Source organism: Alosa alosa, chromosome 5 (genome assembly GCF_017589495.1).
Source record: "Alosa alosa isolate M-15738 ecotype Scorff River chromosome 5, AALO_Geno_1.1, whole genome shotgun sequence".
Taxonomy (NCBI): Eukaryota; Metazoa; Chordata; class Actinopteri; order Clupeiformes; family Clupeidae; genus Alosa; species Alosa alosa.
The window spans coordinates 12,162,759-12,178,364 of record NC_063193.1 but is presented as its reverse complement, the minus strand read 5'-3'; the positions used below and the strand labels follow the sequence as shown (position 1 = coordinate 12,178,364).

General features: G+C 43.7%; 1 protein-coding gene across 1 annotated transcript; it reads right to left on the bottom strand.

The window, feature by feature from the left end:
• Window positions 1–1,470: 1,470 nt before the first annotated feature.
• golph3a (golgi phosphoprotein 3a) lies at window positions 1,471–14,447 on the bottom strand. Its single transcript, XM_048243258.1, has 4 exons — window positions 14,018–14,447; window positions 9,520–9,651; window positions 4,177–4,291; window positions 1,471–1,899 (listed from the first exon to the last, which is right to left on the bottom strand). The coding sequence occupies exons 1-4, from the start codon at window positions 14,231–14,233 to the stop codon at window positions 1,475–1,477; spliced, it is 888 nt and encodes a 295-aa protein (XP_048099215.1). The 5' UTR covers window positions 14,234–14,447; the 3' UTR covers window positions 1,471–1,474.
• Window positions 14,448–15,606: the final 1,159 nt, after the last annotated feature.

Below are 15,606 nucleotides of genomic sequence, written 5' to 3'. Positions count from 1 at the left end.
CTGACCGGCTGTTCACCACATGAACAGCAACAACACGAGGACAGCTCAAGCACTGGAGAAAGGTATAAAGCCCTCAGTTATCACGTTCATCCAGAACATGGGCCCATCAGACCTGACAATGTTCCCCCTAAAATCTTATTTCATTCCTCCTCACCAATTCACTCACTCCTTCCTACTCGGTGTCTCCATCATGCTGAAGCACAGCAGAAGGCCAGGTGCCACCACACCCCAAACCCCTTCCAGTGTAGGGAGATTCAGACAGGGGGAACTCTAATTAAGAGAGGCCGTTTCAAGTGTAGAGGGTCACCTAGGGTTCCTCCCAGCAAAACATTGGATGTAGAGGGCTAAAACCTTGGTTCCCACATGTCCTGGGCTTTCTGCAGCACGAGGCCCTACAACCATACTGAGTAACCTGGGAGATGACAGTTTGACCAAGCAACTCCTGTGCTCGGGTACCTTTCATCCACCTAGTTTAGAGTTCATCCACCTAGTTTAGTTTAATTATAGTGATGTAAGGATGGATAGAAGCCAAATTACTAGTTATTTTTGGCTGATTGGTTTTGCACAATGCTACACACACAAATGCATTGCTGAATGGAACTATTCAACTTATCATTTTGAGATTTTTTTTTTCCCCCATAATGAATTTACAGTTCACAAAGACACTTCCTTTATTGAAAGTTTTCAATTAATTTTAATGCAGGTGAATTTCTTTCGAGTTGGGTTCACGATCAAAGTATTCCTTTAGGAGGTGACTGAAAACGGTCAGGATTACCACTGGCAGTCCAACTAGATCGAGCAGGCTGTATTGTGCACCCAAATCTCATCCCTACTTGGTTTTTTTTGTTGTTGTTGTTATTTTTTTGTTTTAAATCTTCTCTTACTTGGTGATGCTGCGATGTCAAACCCAAGCCTGTGGGGAACACAATTGAAGCACATGATTAGTCCCATGGACACTGTAGGGCCGAGCCTACACACGGCAAAGAGTTTACAGCTAGGTGGCTCCCAAACGTTCAGGCGTCCTGCACATTCTGATTCAACAGGAACTGGCATGCTTCTCTCTCTACCCCCACAGCCGGGGTAAAAGGAAGAGAAAGAAAAAAAAGAAAAGAAATCAACTGTGATCGTTTCAGTGATATCTCATTGAGGACCGATGAGGAGGGGGACAGATGAGGGGGGGTTTGGGAGGTGGGGACTTATCTACAAAGGAGAGGGGGAGAAAACCAGAGAATGACAGCCAAGTCATCCACCCCTTCCGAATGTTTGGGGCGAGCGGCTGAGATGGGGCGGGGCGGGAAGGGGGTGGGGAGGGGAGGACGCAAGAGCAAGAGTCTGAGTCAACTGTCCACCTCTCCCCTTCCCTCCCATCCCCAAATAACATCAGCCGGTTTTCCACTGTGGCCAATCCCAAGAGGGGGAAGGGGGTGGGTGGGTGGTTGGGTGGGGGCAGCATGAGACACTACCCCCCAACTTCTCATTTGGTGAAGGCGGCCACCACGGCCCAGAGCAGCTCGTTGGCGTTGGTCTTCATGCTCTCGCCCTCGGGCTCCAGGTCCAGCAGCTGCCGCACGCGCTTCATGGCCAGGTCGTACTGGTCGTCCAGGAGCGGCGCGAAGGCGTTCTCCAGCACGTCGGACGAGTGCGCCAGGAAGATGAGCGCCAGGATGCGCTTGTCCATGCGGTGCGGGTCATTCACCCACTTCTCCAGCACGGCCTCCTGCACCTTCTTGATGAGCCGCTGCTTGATGTTGCTGTTGGTGAGCGGGTGCGTGGTCATGTCGAACAGCAGGAAGTTCTGCTTCTCCGTGGTCAGCACGCCCTTCTCCACCAGGTTCTTGGCCAGACGCTCGCGTACGTTCCGCAGCTGATAGTGCAGCTTCAGTGGGTTCCAGGTTTCACCTGCCGGGAGGAAGAGAGAGAGAGAAACAAAAAGATGGAGGGAGAATAACAGACTGAAGTTTAGTGGCCCATAATTATTTCGGTCCTTAAATACTTTAAAGCTGATGCTAGCTTTTGCTAAACATAGCCTCTAGTGCTCACTCCCCGCATTCAACCTCAAATAATTGGGATAGCCATCTGCATTTCTTGACTGGACAACACCATTATATGAAAGTGTCAGTTCAGTAGTTACAAGCAAGCTTGGTGCTGGGCGGTATACCGGTTCACACCGTATACCGGTGTATATTTTCGTTATGATATGAATTTTTAATATACCGCCATACCGGTGTATTTGATTATACGTTTGGAACGCTGCGCCGCGCGACAGTGTTTCAGACGGGACATTTTTCACACGCAGGCATGGTACGACTGCAAGGCATAGTGAGGGTAAACATAAAACACCCTAAGTTTTTCCCCTGAAGTATGACCCTTAAGGCTTAATTTCTCCTTAGGTAAGGGGTTTATTTAAGGGTGTTGCACAGAATACCTTAAATTGTTTCTTTAGTTAAGTAAAAAAGTGAAGGTATACTGCATTGAAAGGGATTTACCGTCACGAAAATTCTATTGAGATTGTTCAACAGCTGTAACTAGCTGGCTAGTAGGTGATGATGTTAGTTAGCAACCCACCGAACACAGTGAAGTTTAATGATCTTATCATTCATTTCACCTTAAGAATATTCACTGAAATTATCCAGGTAGCAGGTAAAGCATGTTATAGACATGAACTGAGCAATACGAGCTGGCTAGTTAGAAATGATCCTGACTGTCATCAATCATTTTTTGCCTAGTGAACCGAACTGAAGCTCATGGCAGGCTAACAAGACATCCACATGAAGTTAACGTTAGCCTACCACCTACCACTAACGTCATGTAAACCACACAATAACAATAAGGCATGTTTCTGATAGGCCTATTTGACAGAGTAAGCATATTAGCAGAGAGGTTTTATTTTAAATTGTATAATTTTCAAAAAAGTATAATTATTGCAAGTTGCACTATTTTTTGTATTGGTTTTATACAAGATGTTCATGAAATTTGCACAGTAAAAGTTCTGTATTTTGACTGCAATTGTCTTTGCATTCTGATTAGATTCTTCATCATGAGTGGCTCTTTGTAAACAGCATCATTTTCTGGGGCCATGCAAAACTGCATTACCTGAGTTACCATGAGTTATTCTACATCATGACAGTAAAATAGAGCATCCTTAGTCAATGTACTGCAGCAATTCCTCTCTCAACCTGTAGAAAATGCTGTGAACATCTGATTATGCATGAAAAAAATACCGTCATATACATTTTTGGTCATACCGCCCAGCACTACTAGGGGCTAAATACTTGAATAGTAGACACCACTCTGTAAAAATCTGCAAGCTACATCTTAAGTAATCTGATGAAGTGTTTTCAGTAGCTTCAAAGCCACATGAAAAAAAATAAATACAAGTGTTTGGTCACAGGTTAGCCATATGTAAGCTCATCATATGAAGTGAACACACTGCTGACTTTGTTGGAGGCTCAAGTTCCTGTTCCTGAGTTTGCACTGGCTAATGCTTTGGGTGATCACAGGGTCTCTCCACTCCCAATACATTTACAGCCTGGGGTCTAATTCCCAGCAGATTTGCCCTTCATCCCCTGTCCTCTCTCCTTGCTTTGAAGGCACCTCTGACCCCACAGCTCCCTATGGAGAGCCACTTCCTGCTCAGCTCGTAAGCCCCGAGCGACTGGCCCTACCTCTCCAGATCAAAGGCTGGTCTGACACTAGCAAATCTCAACTTCAAGTTCACACACTCCTCAATATACTGCTTCAGTGATAACAGGGAATAAAGCAAAACATGTCCAATATTATCAGTCTTTCACTATAAATTAAACATCTGATCAAATGACTTAGCAAAAATCTAAACGAGCTCTGTGTGTATAGTAGAGGCTGAAATACAAGCTTGAAGGGGAAGAGACAGAGAGGCAAGGAGAGCCAGACTGAGAGGAGGGGGAGAGAGAGAGAGAGAGAGAGAGAGAGAGAGAGAGCAAGCGAGAAAGAGAGAGAGAGAGAGAGAGCGAAAAAGAGAGAGAGAGAGAGAGAGAGAGAGAGAGAGAGAGAGAGAGAGAGCGTGTCTAGAGCTGCTCTCAAAACTAAAGAGCTTGATCTACCTCTGCACGGTTCCTGGGGGCTTGATGTCCCTAATGCATCTCAGGGGTTTGTGAGGTTGTATGTGCATGTCTTGAGTGGGTCTAGTGCTTCACTCACCACTGAGGAGCTCGATCCAGCTCTGCACAGTCTCGGGGGGCTGGGTGTCCTTAATGTGCTTCAGGGCCTCGTCCAGCAGCACGTCTCCTGTGGGGGCGTCCGACTTGCAGATGACCTGCACACAACACACAGCTCTCTTAGACCCAGTTCTCTGCTGAACTTGAGTCCTGACTGAATACTCAACATTCACCTGTAGTTTCAATACAGAGGTAGTAACAGTGGCCAGTGTGGTAAAGAAACACATGAAAAACACTGGAGACTTACAATGCACTTGTATCTAGAGTAGACTATAGGCAAACCACCTGTCGGTATGCTACAATGAATCAGTATGGATGCATTTAAAGGAGAACTGATACTACCTAGCTTGAGTTGCTGCAGCCAACAGCTAGAGTAGTCAGGCAGCTACAGTGGTACACTCTGGGGGCATCTTTAAAATCATCTTTCCTATAGGTGTGTTTCTTGAAACTGGGGGAATTTTTGGATAATTGCAAGTGAGTAGGCCAATTTTGGGCAGCAGTATAGTACAGTATAATGTTACATCCAACGTTGCCTAAACTTTACAAACCGACAATAAACAGCATTAACAGTCAGGAAACAATGCATGTAGGTCTACCTTTGCTGTAAATAAATTTCTGCATTCTGCACTGCAAATTTCGGTTTCGCTGATTGGCCTGAGATTTTTCTTGTCTGGGGGAAACGGTTATGAACTATGGTGTTCCAGACTAGAGCTCCCTGAAAGATTTAGATGGGCAGGACCAAGCTATGAACTGCTAAGTTACCATTTGCTTCAAACTGAGTATGAGTATTTACATTTGCATACTTGCTGAGACCAAGCACCGATGCCAATATTTCTACTACAAAAATAACTATTAGGCTAGCATAAAAATGCAATAAATTGGGAGACAGGTGTACTTTTATCTACTTTGGTTGTTACAATAAGCCAAAAATGAAATTATTATTATTATTATTATATAATTAATAATAATGTGCATAAAACATATATTAGCAGGCTATTTCAAACCAAAAATAAAGAAAACTCTCAGTGAGAAACAAGTCTCCACACTGGCACGGTCTCCTCCTTTCACTTGAACACATTATCAATAAGACCATTTTGCACACTATCTCTCCCTAGTCACTAAATGATGGTGATGGGGCAACTAAAAAGGACAAGACATCCTAGACAATATACACTCTTATGAGTGGTGTTGCTCCATTCAGAACAACTTGGTGTAGACTGTGAGTGATCTAGAGAGATAGAGAAACGCAGCTGAATAGCTAGAAGGTAGGAGATGGAAGCTTGCAACCAAAGCAAAGTTAATGAAGGAGACTTATGCATAGCTTAAATTATTGGTCATTGACTAAAGCTGCAATCTCTCGCACTTAAGCCATGTCTTGAGTCTGCTTGTTGCACTCGACCTGCAGTTGAAGTGACCTGGGTGCTGACTTCGGTCTAGAAGCATCCTATAATGATCTGACTACGGTCTGGAGCTGAGGCAGGAGAGGCTGTATAACGAGTGTAAAGTGTAACCAAACAAATCGCTTTCCAAATTAGATTTATAAACTATGATAAATCTTTATCTATTTATCTACTCCATGGAGTTTGTTAATTTTCCCCAATAAGCACGGTGAAGTGCAGAGCTACACCAACACACCAGTCATGCACCAACATAAACACTCAAAGTGTATGACGCTTGCATAGGTTTGGTGAGCTATAGATTCAATGGAGAACCATTTGTGTGAGGGGACTACGTTTTATGTTTTTGAGGTCAGCAGTGCAAGACTGAAATAAACTTAGCAGCAGCATATGAAAGTAAAACGGCAGTTTCTCAAGGGTAGTAGCTACACTACTATGCTTTGGGGGAACTAAATAGTTTAAAACTAAATAGCAATAAAAGGTGCAATTAAATGATCTAAGAAAGAACGGAGTATATGAGCACAGTATTGACCCGATAACCCACAAGGTGATACGAGCCATATTATCCATAGCACATGCAAAACAGAGAGGAATAAGCTTCCATCACGTCATGTCAATACAGCTGAAATACTTCAAAAGACAGCTGAATAGAACAAGCCATTTTAAACTGGTCAATTTCCTACTCATCTAACAATTTTTTTTCAAAAGCACATATTTAACAAGAGCCTCAAAAACACATAACATTCTAACATCCTGGCTAATAAACATCCTATAACTCACAGCTCATAAACGTTCTAGAAGTCGGGCATCTGATATTCTAGAATTTCACACCACAGACATTTTCTGACAGCATCCCCTTGCTCTCTGGAGCTAGCAGCTTACAGTAAGGCAGGTCCGCACAGCTGGCCAGCATTATACATGAGGGAGCCTGTGAGCAGACCATCCCTCACAGCTCAAGGGTGGCACGGCACAGAACATCCAGTACTATGGCCGAGACGCTTAAATAATGCACATACACCACGTACACACACACACACACACACACACACGAGATGTGCATCCACCACAGCTAACATAAACATGCTTAGAATGAAATAAAAAACAAAAAACAAAAGAGAGAGTGAAAGAAAAAGGAGAGAACAAGAGCAGCGCAGATGGCTGATGGCCGCCACTTCATAAATTCAGCCCTAGTGGAGAGGACAGGAGGCTTGCTGGAGCCTGCCGGAGGCTCCTTTACAGGGGAGGTTCACTGCTGGAGGTACTGCCTCTAAAACAGCACTGCTTCACACTCCTAAAGGCCTACACACACGGCCGGCGACCAGACGGCGATTTATGGTGGGCGACTGGCAAAATTGAATAGAATCTATTGAAGTGAATGAGGCAACACACACGGCAAGTGGAACGACGGGGCGACCGTTGCATCGCTCTAATTGGCCCCTTTCTCTTTTTCAGGGCGATTGGTCAGTACATCTCCACTGAATCGATGGGTGACCGTGTCGCGTCGCCTGGGTGATTGCATCGCCAGTAGTGTGTGTAATAAAGCGACTAACAGAATCCCAATGTTGCGTTCCACTATCGCATCGCCGGCTGTGTGTGACGGCCTTTAGGCTCTCATCACTCGAAACTGAAGATGTGGACATCCCATATGCTGGATACCCAGGGAGTGCACACACAAATGAAAATACATATTTCTACTCAAGGTCATTTGTGACAAAAGCGTCTGTTCATGTGGACATTCACTGTTGTGGGACAGATGTATAGATTTCTTTGTGCATAATGGCATGGAGCAGGACTAACTGGCCTTGGAATAGCCTGCTGGGACCTTTCCACATGACCGATCCAAAGAGTGTGAAAGCAGGTTTGACCTGGAAGCTTTACCAGGATTCAACCAGCCGTTTCTGCTTGGCTTGTGCCAACCTTTTCCTTGACCTCCATCCTTAGATGTTCAACAACTCCCCCTAGTGGCTCACGGTGCACATAGATGAATTCTCCATATTTTCTAGTGGTGAGGCAGATGAACCTTCGGCCACCCAAACACATTTCGACTGCGATCTAAACACGAGTAAATATTGTCAGAAAGTACATTTTTCAGTCGTCCTCTGCACTCCCTCATTCCAAAGCAAATATCCAAGCCTCCGCAAATACAGGAACCCGTCCACTGTCAAACAGTCTGCGCAATTTGTACCCCCTGAGCCTTGCAAATACAGTGCTCTTTGCTCCTCTGTGTACAGTCAATACTCCGCAGGAAAGAGTATCTCAGAACGTTCAGTGACACACGTCCTCTGGTAGCCTGGATGCCAGCCGAACTTAGTCCCGCCCACAACATTTGAGGTCAGGAAGTTCGGTCTGGACTTGTTCCGTTGTGGAGCAACTATGCCTGAACCAGAGCGGTTCGGACCAGAAGAAATGTTTTGTTCAGAGCTGAAAATGCAACTGTGTTTGACAGAGGACAGATGTAGGTTGCTAGTGACAAAATATTAGCTTTCAGTATGGTACGAAGTATTTGTAAATGACGTTTAATTACAAAGTGTTTCATTCATCCCTGTTCTCCCTAACAAAAACGCTGTTGGTAGAAGGTAGACATTTAGATTTCGCCATTGCGTCTGTTGTAGAAGATATTAACAGTGCAATAATGACCAGAAAACAATGTTAAGGCAATAGTGGAGAAGAAGGATGGTTCAGGTGTTCTTCCTACAGGATTCACCGCCTGTATTGGTTGAAACATGCCCCATAATCACATCCCAATGGAGCAGTATCAGACTCATATTCTGACTAGAATTTGAGTATGACGACATCAGGCTAGTCCTCTGGATTCTACATTCCAAAAATTAAGCCCCATTCAGATTGTAAGAGATTAGCAACAGGAGACCACTATTAATGTTACTTCACCGATTCACATGCAAACTAATAACTCACAAAATGCCTCGCAACAAAGTTGAAATTAATTCAACTTGAGTTACAGGTAAAGCACAAAGAACTAGTAAAGATTGCTGCCTTGTTAAGAAAAGAGATCTTTTCCTTAAACTCATCCAACTCTCCACTATATGACCAGAATTGAACCCCGACACACAATCATCTACCCTGTCCTAGTCTTCTCTACCCGTCACTTTGTCTGTCTGTTTGTTTGTATTTGTATATATATTATATATATATATATATATTTTATATATATATATATATATATATATATATATATATAAATAAATAAATAAATAAATTAACTCATCCATTCAAACTGAGAGTAAAAACTATCTGAAATGTGGTTTGTGTGAGAAAACCAACTCTGGATCTTTCAAGAAATGAATTCTGGGCATAAATTTAGTTACAACACAGTGTAACATGAGATGTCAGCACTGACAAGACCAAGTCCAAAACCTGGAAGAGCGCTTTCTTTCCCCAAAGCCACACATTCCCAGATGTGCAGTAAATGACAACATTAGCAAAAGGAGAGACGCAAACACATAGCTGGGAGGGGGTTACATGCACTGGGCTTTACTGAGACAGAGGCACTGAAGGAGAGATTTGCAGGCAAGACAAGAAGAACAGCCTGGTAGGAATTATGCCCATACATGTCCAAAAAATTCAGAAAATTCCTTTATGTATTTCACACCCCTCGTCAGTCCAAAGACGGGATTTATCAGAATATTTCTCTAACTAACAATAAATTACACTTAACATAACATGAGGTGAGTGTGAGAAAGTTAAATTACACTGATTTTATAAACATAACCTGATGTGAGTGTAGGTGTGTGAGTGTGAGAAGTGAATAGAGAAAAAGACAGACCGATAAGAGGAGGGAGGGAGAGGGATAGATTGGGGCAACAGAAGCTTTGTACCTTGTGAGGCTTGTGAGTGAAACAGGGGGGTAAACAGAGACGGGTGGGGGCAAAAAAACCAAAGAAACTAAGAGTCCGGCTGTGGCGTCTCACCTTGCGGGACAGCAGGCTTTTCCTCCTCATGCCACAGGCCTCCAGCTGCAGGCGGCCTCGGATCGCCAGCTCGATGAGCATGCAGCCGCGCAGGCCTGACGAGATGCAGTCGTTCCAGAACGATGTGTAGCCCTGAAGGCCACGCCAGCAGCAGCAACCATGCCATGTGAAAAAGACACAAGACACACGAAAGAACAGGCGTTTGCATTGATTTCATGAAAGCATGATGGCTCAATGTGTTAGCATCTTAATGACCCTGTGACCCTATGCAAATCGTTGTGCTTCTGCTAACTTAAACAGGCACAAAAATAGACATTCTAGCATGCACACATCCACTAATTGGTTGAAACAATGCCAAGGTCATACATAGGTTTTACCCCCTGGGAGAGCATGGATGGACTTTCACGGTCCTGTAAGTTGCTATGGATGAGAGGGGTTTGTGCATGTAGATGAGGCTCCTGTCCGGTTTCTACAATGCGTCTAACAGGCGGATGAGGAGGGATCTAATGATGCCTCTCCTTGTAACAGATTAGTCCCTGGGGCCATAGAAGAGATATGCATCAGACAGCAGTTGTTCCCTTTTCTCTGTACAGAGTACACATTCTAGCTACAATTTTACCTCTGAGCTGCCTGCTACTTTCTTGAGCTGTACGTTGACCCGGACATCACAGGTTTTTACAGCCAGCTGGAGCACTTGTGTTAGGCCTCCGACTCAGACATGACTCAACTCAACTCAGAAAAAACTTGAAAGATCTTTAAGCGTGAGGTCAGACATATCTGCTGCGAATGCTCTGATCGTGTCAGATCTTACGCTTTAGTTCTAGCACCGCTCGCTAAAGACCTAAACACTAAATGATGCATAAAAGTAAACTTGATAATGACACCTTTCCGTGTACACAGTGTAAGAAATACTATGATAAAAATGACATAAAAGTTTAGTATTAGGCCTATGGCGGCCTACAACGGCCCATTCAGACTCGGTACACTGAGTACAGTACATACTGTAAAACAGTGCACTGTAAAAGGAGCCCCTTCAGCAAAGCTGGGAGGCGGCTTGTGGGGAAACGCAGGCTCGGGGACAGCTCTTAATCTGTCTGCGCCGAGCTCGTCCAAATACAGCGTCATGCTCCCGGCGCGTTTTGCCTGCTAGGCCTAACCCTTTCCACCCTTCAGAGGGAGACAAGGCTGGCTTTGTAGAGCAGGGAAGGCTCCAAGAACAGAAAAAGCCCTATGCGCAACACGGCCTTCATTCAAGGCCAGGGCTAAACAGCAGCACCGTGGCCTGCTCGCACATTCAGCCAAACACATGGACTGCACTCTGCGGTTTCGGGTTCGCAGCATGTTCATGAGCGATTGCCGTCGAATGTGTCAGACACGGAAGCTCACTGTTCCTACTGGAAAGTGCCACCCACACATCCCACCGTTCAGTGCACTTCTTACACTAGGAGAGGGAAAAACTTTAATTTGCTAATTTAAAACCATTTGCGCTCGACTTGGATGCTTTTAAAGAAATGTTTATTATGCTTATTTTACTTTGGTGGTGAATGTATATTTTCACTCAAAACTTCTACACCCCATCTCATGAACTCTAAAGGTGCTAATACATGGGGCAACTCTTTAAGCAATGTTGCTAGTCAACCACATAACCGGTTTCATGTGTTCTGACTGGATGATCATGACGATTATTCTCCAGAAAAAGACATTGTTGCCCTTAGGAATGCTAAAGAACAATACTCATTGCTCAAAACGTTACCTTGACCAAATGGTCTCGGAGGCCAGGCGACATACTCATATGGTGTATTTAAATGATGCTGATCAGGCCTATGTCCACTCCATTTATTGGGAGTCTGTGTCTGTTTGGATAAAAGCTTTTGCTAAATACCAGGCACGATTAAATTCAAATAAATCTGAGGAGCCATCTCAGCGTGGATCACCAAGATTCTTTTGGAACCCATTTGAAAAACAACTTCCTGTTTCAAAAGCTCACTAACCAATACAACAATAGAAAACAATATGCAACACATCAATAAGCTATTAAGTGAGCAACGCTGACCTACATAAAAACACCGCAATATGACTACCTTCTCTTAATCCATCCATATCACCATTCTCTTCCATACATTACGAAAACCAATCTGTAGTTTGGCATCATCTGGTTACTGGCATGGTCAGTTCAGCTGTACTGCTAGTTCAGACCACTAGCATTGATCTCAAAGAAAGGGTGCCTACTTTAATTCTCCATCTTGACCTGTATATAAAGCACAGGAGAGGACTGCTGTGAGCAGACTTTCCAGTGACAACTGTGTGTGTGTGTGTGTGTATATTTAAGTATGTGAGTATGTGTGTGTGTGTGTTTGACAGAGCGAGACCAAGACAGAAAGTGTGTTCTCGTTTAGACCACTCTACTGACGTCATGCAGAGTCATCCAGACATCCCTTTACAACCAGGGCGTTTGCTGAATAATCACACCTGACATAATTGCCCACACCATGTAGCATTAGGTCAGTGGCTACCACGTCTGCTTACACCTGCTAATCTTTGTTTACATTCAAGTCTGTTCAATCAGCAGAGGCTTTTGTCTAATGTGACTTACACCATACACACAAGACCCCTCCCCATCACAGGATCGAGAGTCCCTGCTCTTTCGGGGTTAAGTAATACAGTTTTACAGCAGTCTAATGAGGACTTCAACATTGTTGATATTAGAATAATAATCTTTTCCTTGCAGATAGAGATTCAGATGTAGAATGCAGAAGCAGAAGCAGAACCATGTGCCAATCCCCCCTGGGGTCCCACAGAAGAAACCACTGGAAAGGCTACATCTGGCAAGGATGGGGACTCCTACTCAAACTGGGAAGCTACCCTGCAGATCTTGATGTGCTCATATTCCGAGTGTTAAATTGTGGGGGGGAGAGGATAAGATAACAAAGCTTCATCCCTCAACGGATGTTTGTTTGACAAGAGTCTGGGAGATGCCATGTTGAGAGTGGTTACATTGGGACTTATACAGAATATTTCTTCTTTCTGAGGCGTTGTGCCCTCAATGTCTTTCCTGCTTGCATGTCCAGTCTCACATGTAATTCAGCATTCTGTTTGTGTCGGTTTAGTCGGTTTACTTGGCTATCGGTGAACACTGCCATGATCTATGAGACTTCACAGCAGAAGAATGCTAGAGTATTTTTAAGTTAGGAACAGTAAATCAATCCAGTGTGGAACAAACGTTGACTAGTTACAGAGTAGCAAGCTACTAATGACAGTCACCGAAGAACTTATTCAGCAGCTTCTAAGCCACTGGCCTTCTCAAATGAAAAGGTTCCTTCAAAACCACTCATATGGCACTATCTTGTTTCCTCTTGAACGCGGAAACATGAAAGACTCCTATAAGTTTGAGATAAAATCAACTTTTGCAAAGGCCATGTCAAACAAAACAATAGATTAGAGGGGGAGTATTTAAAGTAAACTAATTCAAGACAAATGCAAACCTACACTCAGTACACTGGTGACCATGGGTGTGAGTCCTGCCTCTTCATAACAAAGTTATGGTGAGATATGACACTACAGGTTACATGGTAGCTTTTGGCAGGGATTGTGTGATCAGGCTCAGATGAAAACAAAAGCAGTTATGAAAGCAACTTCAAATATTAGACACCGTGACAATATGACTAAATCATGCAATGCATCAATTACTTTCGCTAAATTACACATGTCTAACCTGTATTGGCTTGGAGCCTACCCACGCGACCTAATACTAATGGCAACATGTGATATACTTTAATTCGAGTCCTGTAAATATGTCTTTGCGCATTTAATCTTATAAATTATGTAATGTCATGAACAGAATGTAGTGAGCTACAGTTTACAGTACAACTCTGAGTTTAAGTTACACGATGTACAATAACGTTACATCTTGCAATAACAGCTGAAATCGCAGTATGAATGCATGTTAAATAGACTTGACGTTGATCAGCATGGATTAAAGCAGTTATTTGACGCACATTCACTTGTAATCTCTTATTTCGAGTATTGACATTGCTGTTACGAAATTTCACTATCGTTAACTTGCCACACGATAGTGAACTTTGTGTGTCTGGTTAGCTAATGATACGTTTCCCAGAGTGCTAACCAGCTAATTTAGCGATCTTACTTGCAGGCAAAATTACATTTAGGCTGTCAAGATCACTGTTCATGTTAACTATTGCCAGACATATACAGATCAGTGCTTTACTGTATGGTTACCTTTACTTAGCAATTCACAATACACGTCATGTCAGTGCGAATTTGCCAAGGTTTTGCTTAGGGGCAAAGCTTACTGAAAAGATTGTCGTCTCTGATATGGGATGTAGCCTAGCATAGCAACTGGCTAGGTAGCCTAACGTCGCTTGTTTACCATCTTGCTAGCTATCTGGCTAATGAAAGTAAGCCACTTATCATTACAGAGTCAGGAATTCTAAAACAAATATCTCGTTATCTACAAGTAATATAACGTAGTTTATGAAACCTCTCGGTCCTTCAGTCCCAGAAGCAATACTTCTTCCATAAGAGTGAGTCGAGTTTCTTTGGAATCTCCGCTGTCATCGTCGTCTTGTTCATCCCCGCGTCGAGCCTCGTAGTCCTCGTCCCCAGATCCCCTCTCCTTGTCGGCTGCAGCAGAACGCGAGGCTTCAGTCCGCCTTTGCACCAGGCCCGAGCTCCTTTGGGTCAGGGAAGTCATCATCTACCGAAGTCCTTTTAACGAGGAAGAAAATAACCCCCGAACCACGTCCTGCCTCAGATCTGGCACTTTATTAATTGGTCCAATGCATAGATATTTAACTCATGTAAACTTTAATCAGCCACACGTACTCAGGTCCTTCCACCTATTCCCTCAGCAGCCAGTATTCCTGTCTTCGGTAGGTTTGTCCAATATGGCGGGGTGCGATGACGACAACAGTGGATGTGGCACCTCCACTTCTCAGGTAATATTAGTTGACATTTAGTTGGTCAACTCATTATGCAATCAATGCTAAGTCTACATGAATCCTGGATGTTTTATTTTATTTTGAAATATTATTGTTTTGCAGACTATTTGAGCTATATGGTACTTAAAAAAACACTAGGAATTGTACTTTGGTCAGTGAAAGCTGTGTTTATGTTTATGAATACATTTGACTTACCGGTAGGCCTAGGCCTACTAGGCAAAATAAAATATTAGGCTGACAAATATTGTTTTCACAATAATTGGCAGTAGGCTTTCCAATGTAAACCTGACCTTAATTTGATAGCCTAGCCTACATTAAATCACAGTTTATGGAGTCATTGTACAGGATGGTGGCCTATTGCATGAAGCATGGCAAAAATTATGCAGGAAAAAATAGGCCTACTGGTGCATGTAATTAATGAGAAAATTTGATGCCATAGCTCTTCCGGAAAATATTTTCTTTTAGATATTTTACTAAGTAGCCCTATGACTATCGAATTGAAATTCAAGACGAGCTAAAATCAGGTAAGAATTTAGTGCCCAAAAATGTTGGTGGTAATTGTTTGGTACAGCAAGGTAGCTAAGTACAGTGGGAGGGATTATGAAAAAGTACAAGGAAGTTTATTGTCACATGCATATAGTTACTGGAAGTAAGAAATGCAGTGAAATTAAGTCTGGTGTCAGCCTATTTGTGCAAAGTTGGGGGGGTAAAAAGTGCAGTAGAAGAGGGGTTTAGTAGATTAAGTGGCAAGGGCTGCATAAAAAAGGGGGGGGAGGATTGGGATTGGGTGGGGGGCACCAACAAGGAGCACCCAAGAGCAACAGGGGCAAGGAAAAACTCCCTTACCAAGGAAGAAACCTTGGGCAGATCCACGGCTCAAGGGGGCTAACCCAACTGCCAGGGGTCTTGGTGTGTGTGTGTTGGGGGATGACAGGGGAGATGGGATAGTGTGCTGTGTATGTGGGGAGAGGGGGCAGTGTGCAATATGTGTGTTGGAGAAGCTTCCTCATGAGACAATGTGCTGTGTATTGGGGGCAGTGTGCTGTAAGTATGTTGGGGATGTGTGTTGGAGAAGCTTCCTGATGAAATAATGTGCTGTGTATGTAGGGTAGGGGGCAGGGACTTACTA